General features: G+C 35.1%; 1 protein-coding gene across 1 annotated transcript in view; it reads left to right on the forward strand.

Moving 5' to 3' along the window:
* vipr1b (vasoactive intestinal peptide receptor 1b) overlaps positions 1-20681 on the forward strand; it is a 44955-nt gene that overhangs the window by 19470 nt on the left and 4804 nt on the right. The window contains exons 6-14 of the mRNA XM_046833979.1: positions 6898-6998; positions 8848-8945; positions 13394-13529; positions 15904-16057; positions 16670-16730; positions 16979-17051; positions 19052-19143; positions 19643-19772; positions 20276-20317. Of these exons, the coding sequence (XP_046689935.1) occupies positions 6898-6998; positions 8848-8945; positions 13394-13529; positions 15904-16057; positions 16670-16730; positions 16979-17051; positions 19052-19143; positions 19643-19772; positions 20276-20317 (887 nt within the window). The remainder of the gene's footprint in view (positions 1-6897; positions 6999-8847; positions 8946-13393; positions 13530-15903; positions 16058-16669; positions 16731-16978; positions 17052-19051; positions 19144-19642; positions 19773-20275; positions 20318-20681) is intronic.

Here is a 20681-nt window from a genome sequence, read left to right on the forward strand (position 1 = left end):
GTACTCCTGCCTACTTTTTTCATCTCTCTGTCGATACCAATCCCATTTTTCCAACCTCTTTCTCCTTATGCTCTCCTGCACTTCCTCATTCCACCACCACCACATCTCTTTGTCTTCCTTTCTATATTCAGATGTCACACTAATTACCTTGCTAGCCATCTCACTTATAACTTCTGCAGTAGTTGCCCAATCATTCAGCACCTCTTCAGCACCACAGAGCCCCTGTCTGACCTCTTCCCTGAATCTCAAACTACAGTCCTCACTTTTCTCCTCTTTTTCTTTACCTCCAAAACCACCTCCAGGTGCATCCTACAGACCACCACCCCGATGCTGTTTAGCTACACTGTCCCTTGCCAACAACTAACAGTCTCCAATCTCCTTTAGGTTGCGTCTCCTGCATAGAACATAGTCCACTTGTGTGTACCTTCCTCCACTCTTATACATCACCCTATGATCCTTTTTCTTCTTAAAATAAGTATTTACCACTTACTTACTCACTACTTACTTTTAGCAAATCTACCACAATCTGCCCTTCCACATTCCTCTCCTTAAGGCCATACCTACCCATCACCTCCTCATCACTCTGTTCCCTTCACCTACATGCCCAATAAAATCTGCGTTCATCACTCTATCAGAAACTCTCTTTACCTCCACTACACTCTTACTGTACTCTCCCTTCAGGATCACCCCTACACCATTTCTCTTTCTATCCACACCATGAAAGAACAGTTTAAAGCCACCTCCAGTGTTCCTGGTCTTTCTCCCTTTCCACTTGGTCTCCTGAACACACAACGTATCTACCTTTCTCCTCTCTATCATTTAAACTCTCTCCCTTTACCAGTCATAGTACCAATATTTAAAGTGCCAACCAATACCTACACTGTCCTCCACTTCTGCTTTCCCTGCTGTCTCTGTAGACATCTTCCACCTCTCCTTCTCCTCCTTTTAGCCAACAGTAGCCCACCTTGTTGGCTAACAATACCTGTGGCGGTCGTTGGTAACCCAGGCCTTGTGTGTGTGTGTGTGTGTGTGTGTGTGTGTGTGTGTGTGTGCGTTTTAAATTTAATGTTTGATTTTCTAAAGATATGATCTACTTAACTGTTCTACTTATTTCAGCATACTTTAACAAATCTCTTTATTCCTTCCATCCTTCATTCATTCACTTCCTCAATATGCGGAATTGTCAGGATTTTCTCCTTTTAAGAGAAATTTTTGCAGCTAGACATTAAACGATAAAGAATCCATAGCACTAGTGTTAGTCGCTAGCCACTTCCTGATAGCACTATGGATTTTTTTAGCATCCTCATGCATGCGCAAAACAACACAGTGCCACTGCGCTAACTGTAGTTTCTTTTGTGTATTTTTTCAAGTTTAATAATAAATATAATTATAAAAAATAAATTAAAAAAATGCGCTCAAAGTGTGCTAACCAAACTTGTTAAAATACGTTCCTAAAGGGAACTCAGATTGCATTGCATTGCATTCGGTACACATGTGAACTAAACCGGAAGCCCTGTACCAAACAAATTTGGTACTTATACGTGTACATTACACCTTTAGTATATGGGAGGAATGGCATTATCTCTCGTTCTCTCTCTCTCTCTCTCTCTCTCTCTCTCTCTCTCTCTCTCTCTCTCTCTCTCTCTCTCTCTCTCTATCATGCTCTCTCTCTCTCTCTCTCTCTCTCTCTCTCTCTCTGCTAATTACAGAAACACTGGACATCTTGTATGTGCAGAAAAGGAGCGATAATAATAGGTCTAATATAGAAATAGTAATCCTAATTGACACTCAATGACCTGACCTTTTATAAAAAAAGACAGGTTTTAGTTGAAATATCACATTAATGCCATATGCAGTATATTTAAATGTCAGTGAATAAAAAAGTGAGATCTTAGTGTTAAATGCCATTATCAATTTATTACCATAATCAGCGTGACACTGGTGCAATTCTAATATTGATTTCATATCCTGGTTTCCGCTTTGTTGCAGGATCCTATGTTTTTCTATTGCGATTGATTTGTTATAAATGTGCTCAGACAAAGCAGCTAGGCTAAAATTATTGTCGAAATGTCATTCTGTCTTGTGAAGGATCAGTGTTGTGAAGTGGTAGTTTAAGAGCAGACTGAGTCAAGTGTACTGAATCATAGATGATGGTTCGATTAAGCGACAGATGTGAAGTTTTTCTCTTTAGGTTAAAAGGACATTGGTGACTTGAGGGATTTGAAATGTGGCTTAAGATGAAGAGACCAAGGCGATGAGTCAGCTGTTAATCAGAGCTGTGAACCCGCTTCAGGGTAAACTTTATCCATAACAGCTTAAAAAAAGCAAAGCAAGTGCCTGACCAAAGATGAGAATTTTAAGCGCTTTTAATCGTTTGATTTATTTTATAATGTCAGTAAAACTCTACATCAACAGTTATGAATGACAAAGCCTAAAATCGGAAGTGTGTGATTGTGATTCCGGGAAATAAGAATAATTATAGCAGAGCAAGATTGGACGCTTGATTCTGATTGGTCAGCAGGTGTGCAAGTATTCATAATAGCGGTAACATAATCAACAGTTTAATATTTAACTTCTATATGTTATTGATTCTATATTAACAGTTAATACACTTAACAGCATCAAAGATGAAAATAAACAGACATAAAAGTTCACTAATTATTATTCACATACATAAAAAAATGTAAAACGTATTAATATTGTTATTATGGGGCATTTATTTATTGTTTATGGAACGAACACGGCTGCATTTTTTGACAGAGAAAGAGAGACTGATGACTGTTTATCACAGTTTTAATGTATGTGAGAACTACTACTAATTAATTACACAATCCATTACTTTTAGTATTATCCTCTCTTACATAACATTAAAGAACATTTCTGATATTGATGATCGCATCTTATGTTATATGTCTCGTTAATCATCACTGCTCTGTCCTTGTTTTTGTCCTGCTACCTCTTCATTAAGTCGTGTGTATCTCTGATTGATGGTCCACAGTGTACTATTAGCTCATTAATTCGACCGTGAACACAACTGCACTCAAACACAGAAAGTTGTCAGAACGTTATAAATAATAATAATAAATATAATAATAAATATCTGTTGATTGATCTTTAATCATTTTCCAATAAGCCTGTCATAATTATTTATTTATTTATTGATTGATTGAATTATTTTTTTACAATTTCCTTCTTATTTAATGTATAACTAAAATTTACTTTGTAATATTTCAGATTAAAAGCAGCCAGATGAGATGTCTAGATAAGGTCATATTAAAAAGGTCCCTGCTGCATTATATCAGAAAAATAAAACAATTTTCTAAAGTTTGTACAAAGTTTTATTTTTAAAGCTTTCGATTGCTTCACTTTGCACTTTAAGAACATCATTGTTGATTTGCTTATTGGGTCGGTGTGTTTGACTTTGAAGTATGCAAGCTATAAATTGTTGTCCCGTACCATAGCTATAATGAGTTTCATTGAATAACTCACAGCAATAACAAACCACATAATCAGAATTTCTTTATCATATGCAAGATATGTCAGGGACATTTAATGAAAATGATAATGATAAGGCTCAACACAAAAATCACCTCTAGCGGCTAAGCACCAATTGTGCATAGACGCTCTATTTTAATCTTATGTTTTTCTTTAATTCTATTTGTATTTTTATGCAGCCCACAGAGTGTGTCTCACGCATTTTATGAAATGTAGCACATTGTATTTTCCTGCTGAGGTTCTTTTTTACAACAGTTTACTATAGAACAAGACAGTGATACAGAACTATTATGCAACCCACCAACTGTAATAAAGGTCATCTACTGTATGGAGAGCTGTTAGAGGAGATATTAGGGATAGATGAATTGTTGCACTCTAAACTCTAAACTATTCCTGAAAAATCTTAAAATTGCTCGCAATCTTTCAATATCAAATGACGAGTTTACCTTTTGGTGTTTCCCTGGCAGATGCTGAGTGTTCTCAAATTTGTGACCATTATAAATTGGATAAAAACACTTGTGCTTCTTTTATAGAAACATTTTTGTAATATTCACTGAAGCGCTAAATTCTTGGATTTTTGTGACGTTAAAGATAAAAAGGAAGTGAGACCACATTTAGCAATGGTTTAACATGTTTCCATCAAATCAAGTATCCATGGAAACAAATGCTAATGTCTCAGTGGCTTCTGGTCTTTCTCTGTTGCTCGGCAGTGGGGGGCAAAAAGTGCTTGGTCCCCTATAAAAGCTCTGTCTATATTCTGTAATAATAATAAAAATTAAACATTTAAAATTAGAGTTTATAATAAAAGCATGATTTACCAAAAATGATGTGTATTTTGTATATGTGCATGGACTGTGGTCTGTAAATGTCTGTCAGTGGTTTGTTAGTCAGGACTTGTGAATTGAAGGATCTCTTTGGCTTCAGAGAGAAAAATAGTAAAGAATATAAAGGAAATAAATGAAAGGAGTTTCATGCATGTAGGAAGAATTTACTTCCACATTGAATAGAGTATGTTGAGAAGCAATGCACATATTTGTTCAGCTAAATTTGTAGTTTTGCTTAATAATGTTGTGGGTGTTTGGTAGATTTGTTTTTTTTGTTCCTGTGAATGATTTATTTTTCACTTCTATTCATAATGGTTTAATTGTGTTAAAACATCTACAAGCTTGTAATTTTTTTCAGAAAGCACAAATTCTGCCATAAGTACAGATTTAGAAATATGTTAAAGGAAATGGGATTGAGAGAAAATGACAGAGAGAAGGATGATGAAGAATAGAGAAAATGAAAAGGATTAAATATTCAAATGACGAATGCTTTCGCAGATCTTCTTCCGTGCACATCTAAAAATCATGACCTGTTCTGATCCATTTTATTATATTACGGGACTGGACTTCAGCAAAACAGGTTCACTTAAGTCATAACACACTCATGGATATTCAGATGTCGCTTCTAAAATTACTTTTCATTTCTCGCGTAGCGTTCAAAATGAATGGTTCCTGTTTGGAATATGTGATCAACGTTCACAGTGTTCATCACACACAAATTAGTAATTTGGTGTTAAAGGATATTTTCTTGCAGTAGTGTGTGTGTGTGTGTGTGTGTGTGTGTGTGTGTGTGTGTGTGTGTGTGTGTGTGTGTGTGTGTGCCTGCCTGTGCCCATGTTTGTGCATGTGTCTGTGTTGTCTGTTTATGGCCACTGATCATGCTTGTTGTCGGTTTAAAAATTAGCCCTGACATTTTAATTAAGTTGTATTTTCCATTCTATTGACTGCCTTTTTATAAAACTAGTTCCAAGTAGGAAAAAATTGTTTATCAATATCCAGACTGAAAAAATCACTGAACATTGCAGCAGATTTCTATTCTTGGAAACTTTTTTTTTTGATCAGTAAGAAAAGATTATTTATCAAAAGGTGTGCATTATTTTTGTATATAATAAGTAATATTATTTCCACAAAAAAAAAAAAATTAATTAATTACCTTCTTATAACAAATGTAAAATGTTAAAATATTGTACTAAAATCTCGTATGTAATGGAAGGCTTGTGTTGTCTTGTCTTGTCTGATGGTATATTAGTTCAAGGTACTTTTCTGTAATTCTTTCTCTTATGCAGCACAAAATTAAAGCTCACAACATTAAATAAAACGTTGCTTTATCAGCATTATTAGTCTGTATTTTATCACCCAGTTTTTCTTGTTAAATATGGCTATGGTTTAACGTTTTATGGGTGGCTTTTGTCTGAATAATACATGAAGGTTTTAAACTGTGCTTAATTTCATAACATTTGTCTTTTTTTCTCCTTGTTTTATTTTTACTAATGTACTTCTCTCTCACTATCACTTGCCAAGACAATCCAACAAATGATTAACACTAGCATATTGGTCATCACATCTGCATTAAGACTGTCTCTGCTTTTCTTCATTCTTTGGCTCAGCTAATGTTAAGTGCTTGGTCAGGAACAATAAAACAGAGCACACCCAGTTTTCATATTTCCACTAGTCCATAGCTGACATCATTGCGACAGTGCACCCAAAACCCTGGTTAATGTTTATGTTACTATATATTATTAAAAAAAAATTGACAGTTCAGGCAGGATATTGCATCACATGTTTGGACAAATTCCCATTGTTCTGGATAAACAACTGTTATAACAACATCCATTTATTTGGAATGTTCTCTTTTGAGTAAACTTGATGTAATTTACTCAAAAAGCCCAACTGCTCATTAGTGTGACTCAAAGAACAGGAAGCTTGGACATGTTAGTCCAGTCTGGAAGTGAAACAATAAAGCTGTTTTACTATGACTCATTTAGTCAAATCTTAGATGTAATCTGAATCCTGTCTTGAGTTTTATCACAGACTCTAGCATAAAGGAAGTACTGAAGACTAGCAAAAGCCAAAAACAGCATGTAGAATTGAAGAGGTTTAAACCCAATGCTGATTCAAATAAAAGAGGACATTTTCGATATCGGGATAGATTCAAAAGACATAATTGCACAGAACCTGACATTTTATAGAATTGGACTGCTTCAATTAGTAAAACACCTTACAGACTCAAACTCTTTTCAAATGAAGACAGCTGATTCGTTTTAGTTGAAGACATTTTAAGAACAAAACTGTTTCAGTTCAAAAAAAGACACTGTCCAGAAACAGACTGATTCTTTCCAGTAGAAGACATTGTACAGTATAGAACTTAATCAGTTTGGTTGAACACATTGTCCAGAACAGGACTGATTCAGTTCAAAAGAAGACAATGTCCAGAACACAACTGACTCAGTTTAGTAGAGGACATGGACACAGTGTACTTTAGAAAACATCCTGTCTTCAGTTTCTGTTCACATTTCTGGTTGTGTGTATCTCGATGTTCAGTGTTGTTTATGTCTTCCACTTTGTTTCTGTCACTCAGGTAATCTCTCCAAGACTTGTACAGCAGATGGCTGGACTGAAGTGCACCCCATAATGATTGCTGTGAATTGTGGGTATAATCTCAATGACACTACTGATGCTGTAAGTCTGAATGTCTGTCATACTTAAGTTTTTTTTTTATAAAGTGGGTGTAGTGTGTACATTTAGAAAAAAGCTTTTAGGAAATATTCAATACTTATACATGAAATTCACTGTTGCCTCTTGAATCTTGAGATTTTATGCTGAGAGCACACACCCACACACAGACACACACACACACAGACACACACACACACACACACACAGACACACAGAGCTTGGAAATTATTTCTTCTTCTTTACATATTCATTGCCTGATCGTGCCTTTCACCTCACCAGCTATGTTTTAATATTCCTTTATTCTGACTCAGCAGTTCATCTCCTGCTCTTTATCTGTCTGTCATTCTCCTGGCAGTGACCAAAGTAACACATTAGACTCCATTACACTGAGCACTTGACATCAAAGCATTCTCAAGAAATATTTCAACACCGCCAGATGCTCTGTGGTGAAGCATCTCACAGAGTCATACAGCACTGCAACAGCAGTTGTCAATGACCATTTTATGCCAAAACCATCTATATCTTTATATATTTTGCTATATTGATGTTTCCTTAGCAGATATACAGCTTACAGCAAACGTTTGAATAACCCATATGTTTTAAATGGTAAAAAATGCAGTGTATTTGTATTTTGGCATTTATTCATTGAATGAATTACCAGCCTGTACATATGTAAATATTTTACACTGCTACCAATACACTTCTGGTTAAATGCTAACTGTATTTTATTGCCTTGTACCGTAACTTGTGCAATGAAAATAAAGTTTAGTGTAATCTAATCTAAACATAAATTGTGGATCTAAACTCAAAACGAAGTCAATTGTAAAGTAGGTTATAAAATCAGACCATGACCCCAGACCAACTTGATCTGAGAAAGGCAGAGTACAATGATAATGACCTCCGTTACATAATGAGAACCATTTCTATCCTGATGGGAGTGGTCTCTTTCAGGACGGCATCACTGCCATCCAATTATTAGAGAATATGTGCCTCTCATTCAGAAGCGTTTGGTACCACTGAAGGAAGCCTTCATAACAAACTACAGCCTGGATAATTTAAACATGATTACGCTAAATCTTGCATTTCATGCAAGACACAGCGATGGATCATATATCCGCACACAAGGGAAATAATTACACATTTATTACTTAGGTGGGTAAGAAAGACCTTGAGGGAGAAAATATGATAGGAAGGCGTATTGAATGATGGATGAAGATAATAGTGGTATCTCAGGTTGCAGCAGGAAAAGGTGGTATTTTTTATATGACAAACGAATGTGTTCTGACCCTGATATTGTCAGTGGAGTTGACCTTAGTGTTCTTATTTAAACAAACAAACAAACAACAAAAAAATCTACTACACGTAGCCATCTTTCACGCAAACTATTAATGAATTTTCATTTTTAAAATTAGTTTTTTCATTGAAATGAGGTTCATCATTTCAGTTACTGTTGGGTGTGCAAAGCTTAAATAATAAAAGACTTTTACTCAGTTAAATGAACAAATCTAAAATGTAAGTGTTTAATTAGCTAAACTATGTAATCGGCTGGCATTCGGCTTCTCTCTAATTATGAGTAATCATACAGTTATTCATTGATTGTCCACAAAAAGCCTGCAGGTTACTTAAGTGGCTAATCATTAAGTTCTACCTTAATATAATATAACACCCAGAGTTAGGCGTCAAAAAATAAAGTGGATTGACATAAAATGGTTTTTATGGCCTTAAATGTAACTCCAGTCTTTCACTGGGTTGTTGACACAGTCCTGTTATAATGTACAGTTAGTTTAAACCCAACAGCTACAGAGGTATATGTAAGTAATGCACTGTGTGTTCTTTTTACATCTCGTTTAAGGATAATTTCTTGCGGTCGGTAAAGATCGGCTACACAATCGGACACAGCACTTCTCTTATCTCTCTAACTATGGCCATAATCATCCTGTGCATCTTCAGGTAAGAAATCGGAAACAAACGCTCTGCATAAGCTTATGTGACAGTTTTCGCAGTGATTTCTATTGAATTTATAGTGTATGATTATTCTCAGATTTTTTTCCTGGTACGTTGGATGGAAAGAATAGAATCAAAGAAATATCAAAAACCTTTAGGAACTCTCCATTTAAAATGAGAACTAATAATCCAAAGTAAGAAGAATGCCTTGAGAGGAGTTTTTAACTTTGTCATGTTTTACCTATCTATAAAATTTGCACTTTTTTTGTTTAACAATGTCATTAAGGATTATCAACAATGCTGTGTACACATGATACGAATGTAAATATTTATCTTGTACGCAGCAATGAATTATCAGTAGGACAACTTTTGTTAGGGATCGTGAGACAAAGTGTTTCTGCAGAATAAAAGAATACACTCACTATTTATTTTGCGATTTTAATACATGACTGTTATGACGAATGTATTTGTTCTGTTCTGTTTTTCTGTCCATTTATATCTACATGATTATAAAACTGTGAACACTCTCCTGAGGTCGGGAGACTCACTTCCTGAGATCCTATGCCAATTAGCTGTTGTTTGTGTGACTTTAAACCACATTTCTCAGCTCAGTCAATCGTAATGATGTCTATTATCACCTCCAGTGCATGGGCGGGAGGCTAATGCAGCCTTAACATGTCATGGATCAGCTGAATGGCGAGTTTGTGTGGCCTACAGGGAGATTTTAAGTATAAATTTGCAAAACACTGTTTACGGTGTCTGCCGGCTCATCACCTAGACACTACAGAATGACAGTGTTCATCCCAGTCTCTCATTTTGATGATTAGGTTTGAGCTGTGTAATTTAACACAACAGAGCTGAACCAGAGCTGTGTTGGAGGAGATTACACGCCCCAGCAAAGCTGTAAATGTAATCATTTGTAGACTTGGTTTAACATGCAAAATGCTGTGTGTTGTTGTTTGACTTCACTAGTTTGATTTGCCCGCAGAGAATCATTCCGTAGGCTTTTAAGGAGACTATTGGGAGATAAGCAAATTCAGCAAATTAGCCAGTCTTCAAAGTAAACAGTCTTTTAAGTACCAAACTTAGTGTGAGGATATTGAAAGATTGATGTACAATACTGCCTATGCCCTTTATGTGAATTTTTATATTGAAAAACAGAAAAAAAAATCAGGTATAAACAAACAGATAGACAATGTTAAAAAAGGATAATTCATGTTCAGACAAGAACGCATACAACAATTTAAAACTATCCACAGAAACATGATGCTAAAACTATGCAATGAGAAACAAGAAAGAATAAATAACCAAACAGGAATATACAGAACAGGTGAGCACAGTCAGCCGATGACAGGACATTTCATGACATTAGGGAATGCTGTTTATAGAGAGGACAATTTATAGGCTGTCGCAATATTTTTCAAGAAACTAAAGTGATGCTAGAAGACGAAATCACAATCATATTGCATTCATATCTTTACATATATATATATATATATATATATATATATATATATATATATATATATATATTATCAAACAAATGCGGGGAAAATATGGGGGAGTAACCAAGCTCGCTTATAATAAGATTTATACGTGAATAAGAATAAGAATTATATTAGAAGCAATGTGAATAATTCTGTTGTTAATGTAGCATTAATGCCAAACAGATGCACACTTGTGTTACAACATTATTGATTAAACCAACCCACAGCTCTTTTTACATCAGACTTCTGTCATACCTTTCTATCCCAATTTGGTCTAGAGAATGTGTTTGTGGGATGATTCATACCTGCCCTTTTTTATACTGGTGAGCTGGAAGGTCACCGAATGTTCTGTAATGAAGAACCCCAGTGATATTTGAGAACTATAAATACAAGGCTTGCTCATTGTGCAAATATACAGAGACTCTGAACAGTCTAGCTCTACATACTAGTAATTGGTTGCAAGTCAGTCGCATGAACTCCGGTGCACATGAGTGATCAGAGTGTACAGGTCTGGAGTTCAAAAGGAGTTTGTGTATCTTCTTATATAAGCATATTTGAATGGTATTTGTTTTAAATGGAAGGGGGCACGGTAATTCAAGCTTTCTTATTCCTATCTGGATTGGATGTTGTTTTCATCGACCTCTTGTTTTCATCCTCGGCTAAACAAAGCCCAGCCACAAAATACCTCAGACAAATGCATAGGTGAGCTGATAAATGAAGAGTCCAGATAAACATTTAGGGATGATACTGGCAGATGTTGTTTTTTGCCTTGGAAAAGGGCTTGACCGCACACACAGAAAATCTATTTATGCGTTCTTACAGCAACCAAAATAACAGCTGCTTCTGGACAATCTTACATTTTTTTCTTGTTTAATTTAGGCCGTATTATCTAATTTCTATACAGCCTTCACTTAGAGCTTTTTAGAAGTGAAGCAATTAAGAATCCTGCATTCCTGCATCTTGCATTTTGATTCAGTTGGCCAGTGTTGTGAATCTTCTGTAATCTAAAAAGGCTCAATGTATATTATAAAATAGTCTATACTACACTATACTATAATCATCATGGTTCAGTGATGTGTCATTGTGTGTTATTTAAACATCTGGACTCATAGGAAAAGAAAACATATAGAAAGTTGATTGGCATCCAAGAGTTTTGTCACAGAGGTGAAAGGCAAATATTTTGTTATATAGATGTAGTTTGAACAGTGTTGTAATGTAGGTAATAGGAGCAAGAATTTTTTGCAGTCACAAAAAATGTGTTAAATGGTTAATGTACCTGCAGGCAGGATAGAGTGTGTAGCTCGACAGCCAGATGTCAGAAACAGAGAATTGGTCTAGGCTAACTCTTGCCATCGTTCTGATTGTCAGGGGAAAGACAATATACCCTTCCTACCCAAAGAACACAGCCAATTTTGCTTTCTTGGACTCCTGCCCACGGATGGTTCTGGCATCCTCGGGATTTGAACTCGTGATCTTCCGAAAGCACTCAGGAGCAAGAACAGTGACTTAAGATATTAGAAATCAAGACTGGAAATGTACTGATCAATTTATGTACCACCACAGTTATGACCTTGTAAAGAATACAGAAAAAATAAAAGACGTAACATATATCCGGCGAAAGGCCAATGAGGAGCAAGAAGATGAATCCAACTTTAATATCCTGCATGTCTGAGCCAAGCTAATTTATTTATATAAAATCTAATCAAGATGGCAGAGCTTAATTTGCACTGTAGGGTTTCTTAATACAAGTGTGTTATATTAGGAAATCTTTCCCCGCTTTGTCTTGGCTTTTATAACATGAGCAACTGTTTTTTTTTTTTTTTTTTTACTTGGGTATATTTGAATGATCAGAGAATGTAAAATGAAAAACTAAATATTTTTTTACAGATGAGGAGTCTGTCTGAAATATTTCTTGGATCTTTTTGTGTCTTTGGTATTATGTAGCATTATATTCAAAACCCTTAACATTTATAGTGAGTTAATTTGTAACAGACTTCTAAATGTCTTTTGTTAAGCAAAAGGCTGTGTTTTGTCATAAAACAATTCACACATCAGTAAGAAGGCAGATGATAAATACTGTATAAGCTTCTTTTCAGATAAATAAATGGTGCACAAGTAATCATTTGTTGTCTGCACTTCGTCCACTGGAGCCTGAGCTGACTCGGAATAAGAGTTGTTGATAAAACTTTCTTTAAATTCTTGCATGCAATTTTTTATTCTTAAAACTTCTCACCTCATTTGCTTTAATGTAAACTGTGATTATAATAAAGCCTTTATTATCCAAGCTCCATAATTCTCCCTAGCATGCTTCATGTATTGGTTAATGACTACCAGAAAGTGCTTGTCTATATGTGTTGTATTTCAAAGTCGATTATATCGGCAGAGAGCCTGTTTTTTTATGTTCTTATTGTTGTGGGTTTTATTTATTTATTTATTTTTGACCAGCTGAGGTACAAAATACACAGAGTGTATACACTAAATACACAAAGATACACAGTGTTTACTCTAAATACACAAAAATACACATAATGTTTACTCTAAACAGATTAGATGACAATCAAAAACATGGTCCTAAAAAACTTTATGACTCTGACTGATTATATATGTTATATAGCTTTATGATTTTTTTTAAAAAGCATAATGTATTTAAACATAACTAAAAACTGTAATTATAAATATCCTGTATAATATAATTTTTCTTTTTTATAGAAGTTCATTTAAAAAGGATGGTGCTTGCTTTGATCTTGTTTTTTATTTTTTTATATTAACTAATATTATATTATATTATATTATATTATATTATATTTTCTAAAATTGTAAATATTTTGGGCTAAACTGTAATAAAATTCTGTAATTCTGTAAGTTTCTGACAGTAATATGACACACAACATGGCATTACAATAAACAGTGATGTTAATAAAGATTTATGTGCGCTTCAAGTGTACATTTATGGTTTTATTTCCCCAGGAAACTTCACTGCACAAGGAATTACATTCACCTGCACCTGTTTGTAGCCTTCATCTTGAAAGCCATTGCAGTGCTCATCAAAGACGTCGTCCTTTATGATGTCATTCAGGAGTCGGACAACTGCTCCACTGGCTCCGTAAGTCCATTACTGCATTTCTCACATTCACTGTTCATCCAGTCACCTGTGGTCATCCATCACAAATCATGCAGCATGTCTAACTTTGAATATTTCACAGCATTTATTATTTTAATTAAATAATTCTCAATAATTTCCCATCACTCGATTTAACTTTATTCAAGTTCCACTTAATTGCATTCACCGGTATGTGAGTTGACATTGGGGTCGAGTTTGGAACACTAACACCAAGTAACACCAAGTTTTGCTCAACGCCGCCCAAACAAAAAGCTGTATTTAGTAATGTGTCTTAATGTTTAACAATGAACCTGCATTTGTAAACAGCCTTTTAAACATGGCTGCCAGGACAGAGAAAATGACACGGGAGACCGATGATGAGAGGATTCGGCTGCATATGCGAATCTTTCAAATAAACAAACTCGACTAAGGAAACACAAGCTTTCTTATCTCTGGAATGCTTGTTCAAGCAGTTTTCTTCAATCTAACAATGTCAGAATAAAGATAAAGTAAGAGCAAGGCCAAATACATCTGTTTAATTTTCCACTTCTATTTTAATTTGTCCACAAGTTACATTTAATATTGTAGAATGCAGCGCTGTGGAAATATTATTAAGAGAATGAAATATCAGAGAACTGACAGGCTACAGGTTGCGTGTTGAACTATCAGTGCCTTAAATGTTAAGCCTGAAGCTTAGGAGGGCGACAGATCATTACCCAAAAAGTATAATAAAATAATCCATTATGCAGTGATTTGCTGCATGGGGTCATATTAAGCACATGATAAAAAGCTGCTATGAGGCTGATTCATCGTGTTTTCACTCGGTCCCTGGCCTCGCCTCCAGCCAAAGCTTTTTAAATCCATTTCCGGAAGAGGACCTGAAGCAGGAGGCCAGGTTTCTGCTTTGCTTTGGGAGCAATTTTAGATGATGTGGGTGCATTAGAACTACAGACAGAGCCCATTTGTATCACGTTCTCTATGCAGAAAGCATCAATCAGTTTCCACACTCCAAACCCCCGAGTGTTCTTTTCCCCGGTAAAAAGTTTTTTACGTTGCGATGTGAGAGATTCATTATTAAAACAGGAACGACGCTCAGAGCTGTGGGTGTTTGAGTGCTGTATGATTTGGCTTGATTTTGCAGCACCTCAGGGAGAGAGAATTAGAGACAGTCACGTTTGTTCGACTCAAAAATTATAAATCACAAGTCATGTCCTGTAGTGTTTTGGAGTTTCTGCTCTGGAGATGTATTTGTTCTTATTTGTTATTTCAAATTTTATAGAAAGAAGTCGAGAGTCATCATGTTTTATTACATATATAAGCTGTCTGTGCAGTGTCTCCACATACTCAACCTGCTTGTGTTTTGCGTTTTTGTTTCTACTCTCTGATGTCTGTTTCCTTTTTATTGGTTTTATTTAACAGTTGCTGGTGTACAGTCTTTTGGTTTTTGTATTTTACCCTGTTCCTTCTAATACTTTTCTTCTTAAAAAAATGTTTTGCAGCTGAAGTCTGTTTAACGTTGTCTGAGTTTTGGATGCTGCTAATGATTAATGACAGTTTATTTCTTTTCAAAGTCTTTTCAACATTTTAAATCATAAACAAATGTTATCTAAAACTTTTAGAACGCGGCCCTGGTAAGGTCTCAAATTCTATTGGTCAGAAGGTGTTGATTAAAAAAAAATTGCTGGTGACTAAAAGACTAATTATAGCTATTATAATGTAATTGATATAAGGAATTAATTTGTATTGTATTGTGTTTTATCCATAATATAGGATTAAACGGGTTGTTTTTGCTGTAAATTTAATTAAAGCAATGTTGTTTCTTGTGGAACCTGCCACAGTAGTCCTGTAGTTCTACACAGAGAAACAATGTGACAACTATGTGATGATAAAGCCGTCACCACTGGTGTTAATTATTATTATTATAATAATTTTTTTTTACAGCACATAGTTTATGTAGTAATTATTTAGAGCGCAGTTGGAAGTTTGAAAGTTTAACGAAAGTGAAGCTTTATTCATTTGCATACTCTTGATTGTGTGATATGTAATTCTTTGAAAATGTGTCAAATTCTTTGATGAAGAAAGTTTTAGTGGTGTTGCTGTTAGAGGGTGTTCAGGTGTTCATACATAACATTGTTGTACATACATACACACACATATGTTGTCACCACATATGTTTGAAAGGTTTATACAGACCTGAATGTAATTAATTTAAAGCTTTATTTTTTTATGCCGATATATAGTCAGGATTATTTGTAAAATGTTTCTAAAGTAACCTTTTTTTTTCATGAGTAGTTAACATGGTGTCATAATTATTAAATAAGGATTTCTTTAAGAACTGATTCTTGATTGTAAATGAATTTCTTGTGTTTCTTTTCAGGTTGGCTGCAAAGCTGTTATCATCTTCTTCCAATATTGCATTATGGCCAGTTTCTTTTGGCTTTTGGTAGAGGGCCTGTACCTCCATGCTCTATTGGCAGTTTCTTTCTTCTCAGAGAGGAAATACTTCTGGTGGTACATCCTGATTGGCTGGGGTGGGTATTCACACTTGTGATTCTGTTTGAATTTAAAATGTTTGGAAGGCATTGTTCTGTCTTCTACGGTTTTTAGTTTTGAACGGTTTGAATAAGCATTAGAATTTTGTATATTCTGTTGTTTTAATGTAATATTATTTAAATGTTTGACACAGTTTAGCTTTTGCTCATCAGGGTTACGCGATATTCACGCATAATTTTGATATTGTGTCCATTAGTTAATGTTGGTAAATTGCGGTAGTAATTAGCTATTTTTGTCACAGGCTAAGTTACTACAAACACCTCATTTTAATACACGCAGATTGTTAAGACATTTATTGTTAACACTCTGTCTGCACAAGTTGATTATTAGTAGGTCGCAATACTCGGTTTTGATTTGGTCTCACTGGGAGACGATCAAAAGGGCGAGTGCAACTGGAGGGCTTTATACTGAATAAAAAACACAAACCCTTTATCACACATGATTCAATGGAGTCTTTACCAGCATAATGATTTGGATGGGATTTATATTATGCTTGTTATTACAATGGGCCATTTTATTTATAAAGAAAATGCGAATAAAATTCAGGAAATCACTGAAATCCTTTGTGGATATTGTCTTCCGGTTTTTAGGAGGGCCAATGATTTTTATTACAGCCTGGAGCTTTGCCAAAGCCTACTTCAATGATGTTGGGTATGTCGTATTCAGCACCACACAGCAAAAAGCCCATAAGGTAAAATTTTTCTACAGGGTTAAACCTGAAGCTAATTCAAACCGACAAACTCACAGCGAGGTACTGAGAGTAAGTCAACACTGGTAATTGAACCGAGTGCCTCTAGAAATGTATGTTATTAAATATCGTAGATGATAGTGGAAAACCTCTGAGGTTATGTTAAATCATCCATATATAAACTGCATTTCGTTTTTTTCCCCTCCATCAGGTGCTGGGATATTATCGAGAACTCAGACCTGTTCTGGTGGATCATCAAAACACCCATATTAGCCTCAATACTGGTGAGATGATTCAGGTTCGAGTTTGGAGTAAAAATCAATTTGTAGCTCAATCAAAGGTTATACAGCGACCTGGATGATAATAATTGAACAACCTTAAGGTCTATTTTAAATTTAATTAAATGTCACTGACTTTAAATACCTGACTATCACAGTGTATTGTTACTTTAATCTCATGTATTAGATATAAGTGAAAGATTTTAGTTCCATATTTCCCTAAGGACAAAAAATTTTAAACTGTTAATTGATTTCAGTGCAGCCATAATGTAGTCAAACTTGATTAATATAGTGCAGGGATCAGCAGTATTTATGATACATGTATTTCAAATATTAAATAGGATATTGTAATTTGTATTAGATAGGGTTGATAAAAATGGCTTCATATTTTCTATCGAAATACTTTTTTGTGTTTTTGTATTTTTGTATTTTTAAAATACTGTAAAGTACCTTGTGAGAAGTCTGCTTTATGACATGATATAAATGCGGCCTCTGATTGGTGCCTGCTCAGTAGTTTGCCCAGGTACTGGCACTGACACGGGAAAGATGAAGATGTTGAAAATGACACCTGGCTTTATATCATAATCATAAGCATATGCATTGCGCTCCTGCTGATTGGCTGATTAAATAGTTGCACGAATGAGCAGTTCTACACTCTATACTACATCACTACATTCTATAAATGTATATGAAAAATTACTATTAATATAATTAACTTTTAATTTATTATTAATATCATGAGTGTTGTTCATTTCAATACATTTTCAATATGCACAATATTACATTTGTGATTTTTGTATGTTTAATGTTTGCATCCAGTAGTGGAAGAATAAAAACAAGATTAAAATGACTAGATGTGGCTTTAGATTTTTAAGTCTCAGAAGATGAATAAAATTTAATGAAGAGCTATTTTAGTAATTTCACCTTTCTGCAGAGAGTCTGTTTTTATTCTTCCAAATGAAGTTGATTTTTCTGAAACAGTTTGCCATGTTCAGTGAGTTTTGATTATTATTTTTTAATTACACTGATGTCGTGCTAATCCAGGTAATTTATTATGAAAAATTTAATAATACAATTTTTTAAATTAAACACTTTACATATACTGCACTCACCAATCAATCTGATTGAGTTCCAAGCAGCATTTATCGACCGACATTGCAAGCTGACAAAATCAGTGCCTATTGACTGAAAATATTGACCATGTTCTGAGTTTCTGTGGTCTGGCCATGTGGCCTACAGATAGGACTGAAAAAGAAAACAGGACGTGTCCTCAAATTAACAGGGAATCAAAGATGGATCCGCACTTCCTGACAGCAGGAGAAATATGATACCATTAGGATTAGGATTCACTCAGCAAGAAAATATTTTATATTTAAGGAAAAAGTGCTGCAGATTTTGAAGTCATTAATGGGTACAGTAAAAGAGGAGGAGCAGGATATTATTTTACAATAATCTATTTTGGCATTAATAACATACTTATACATGATAAAAGCCTATAACTACATTAATCATCCCCTCCAGTGGGAGAGAGAATGGGATTGTGGGGGATGTGCGTAACCACTGTTGGAAAATCTGTTTCCCTAGTTAAATGTTTATGCAAATTTTATGATGTCTGGGATTGGCACTCTCGTGTGATCTGTGACTGTAGTATACAAGGACAGAGTAGACACTTCTCACTTACACCCACCCACCCACTCATCCCCTCATCAGAGTGTAGCAGAGAAACAGCTGTTCCATGCACAGTGTACATTTGAGTTTTCCACAAACATTATTGAACAAGAATCCATTAGTCCTGTTTTCTCTCTGTATGGCCTGCTGTTTTAGGCTTCCTGTATCTCTACTAATAGACTGCAGCTTTAGTTTCTGTGACAAATCAACACTTTGTGCTTCGGGTAATAGATTAGTTTAATGGAATTGCATCAGTTATGAAACCTGGCAATGAGTAAAAGAGCCCATAGATCATGCTGTTGTTTTTTTTGTTTGTTTTGTTTGTTTTTGGATGACAGATGAACTTCATCCTATTCATTTGTATCATACGTATACTGCGGCAGAAGATCAACTGCCCCGACATCGGGAGAAACGAATCAAATCAATATTCGTGAGTGTCTTATTTGCATTTTGAATTTTTTTGCTTGTGTTTTCTATGTTGTTTAATGTTCACAGATCAAGTATGTTTATTTTGGGGATTTTTTTTCCTAAAGAGCCACACTGTACACAGTATTATGAAGGTGTACGTAGAAAGCACTTTATCTCATGTAATTTTAATGCAAGTCATAAAACGCTTGTGTCCTTCCCCAGTGGCCAGCAGCAAAGCAAAGCTTTCCGAATTACAGACTAATCTTCATAAATGTCAGCAGTTAATGCCAGCTCTAGCCACGTGACTTAATGTTTGTCCTCAAGTAGCGTTCTACATGAGGGACGAGCCTGTCTTAAAACCCTCAAAGTTTTATCCCATTGTTGCTGTTGTTATTTTCCGATTTTGTGATAACACCATACTTCGGTTTCAAAAGTGTTCCCCAGCCTCCTGATGCTTCCAGAAAAACGGAAAAAAAAATATTCACCCTAAGCTGTTTGTTTGTTTTGCTTTCACTCTGCAGGAGGCTGGCTAAATCAACGCTGTTGTTGATTCCACTCTTTGGGATAAACTACATCATATTTGCATTTATTCCAGATCACATCAAAACAGAGCTGAGGCTGGTGTTTGACCTCATCCTGGGTTCCTTCCAGGTATGAACTTTTTATTTTTTTTTATCAGGGGCTTTTTGTGTCATGATCTAAAATAATGAGAAAAAGTGCATATAAAACTATGCCCAGGTTCCGATTCAATATCTCAATGCCACACAGTTTGGCTGGTTTTCAGCAAAGCTTGTTTCCTAATTTCACCCTCTGGTTTAACTAAGCTCCTCAGCTAGAGGCATTTTCGCATGATTAAGGCAGCGCCTCCAGGGTGCTGCAGTCTGAGAGACCATGATGTTTTAGCTTTCCATATTGTTTTCTACATAAATTAGAAAGGATTGACCTCCCACATACTAATTACATTGTCACAGTCACGTTCCATGAATAAATGAACTGACAGGCATCCCTAGTCATACAGTTCAGTTTAATTAATGTGTTTCATTCTCAGGAGGATGTATTGAATGAATGAGCATGTAAAAATCCTCCCTTGTGTGTGTGTGTGTGTGTGTGTGTGTGTGTGTGTGTGTGTATATTAAAAATATCTTTACTTACAGGGCTTTGTGGTAGCTGTCCTTTACTGCTTCTTAAATGGAGAGGTAGGTAGCTTTTAAAATAAATGCACTTATATTATTTTATTTTTGAAATATGTGGTCATAAATTTATTGTAAGGCTTTAGCTTGTCTTAACTTTAGGTTGCCTTAACTCTTTTCGAAAAACCCGGTCTGGATCATATTAGACAGTTTTGTGCTTATTTGCTATTTGATTTGCACATTTTGCATACTGAGCTGCACTGGGAAACCAAACAAATGTGTTCTAGAGTGAAACTGAAAAAGAAACCTATGCTTGGACGCATTTAGATAATTGTATCTAACCTTTTGATCTGCCTAATACGAGTAATTGTGGAATCAGTTTTGGTAATATTTATAATGTATCTATATAAATCTATATCTATATATAGAT

The sequence above is a fragment of the Silurus meridionalis genome, chromosome 21, assembly GCF_014805685.1.
Source record: "Silurus meridionalis isolate SWU-2019-XX chromosome 21, ASM1480568v1, whole genome shotgun sequence".
NCBI lineage: Eukaryota > Metazoa > Chordata > Actinopteri > Siluriformes > Siluridae > Silurus > Silurus meridionalis.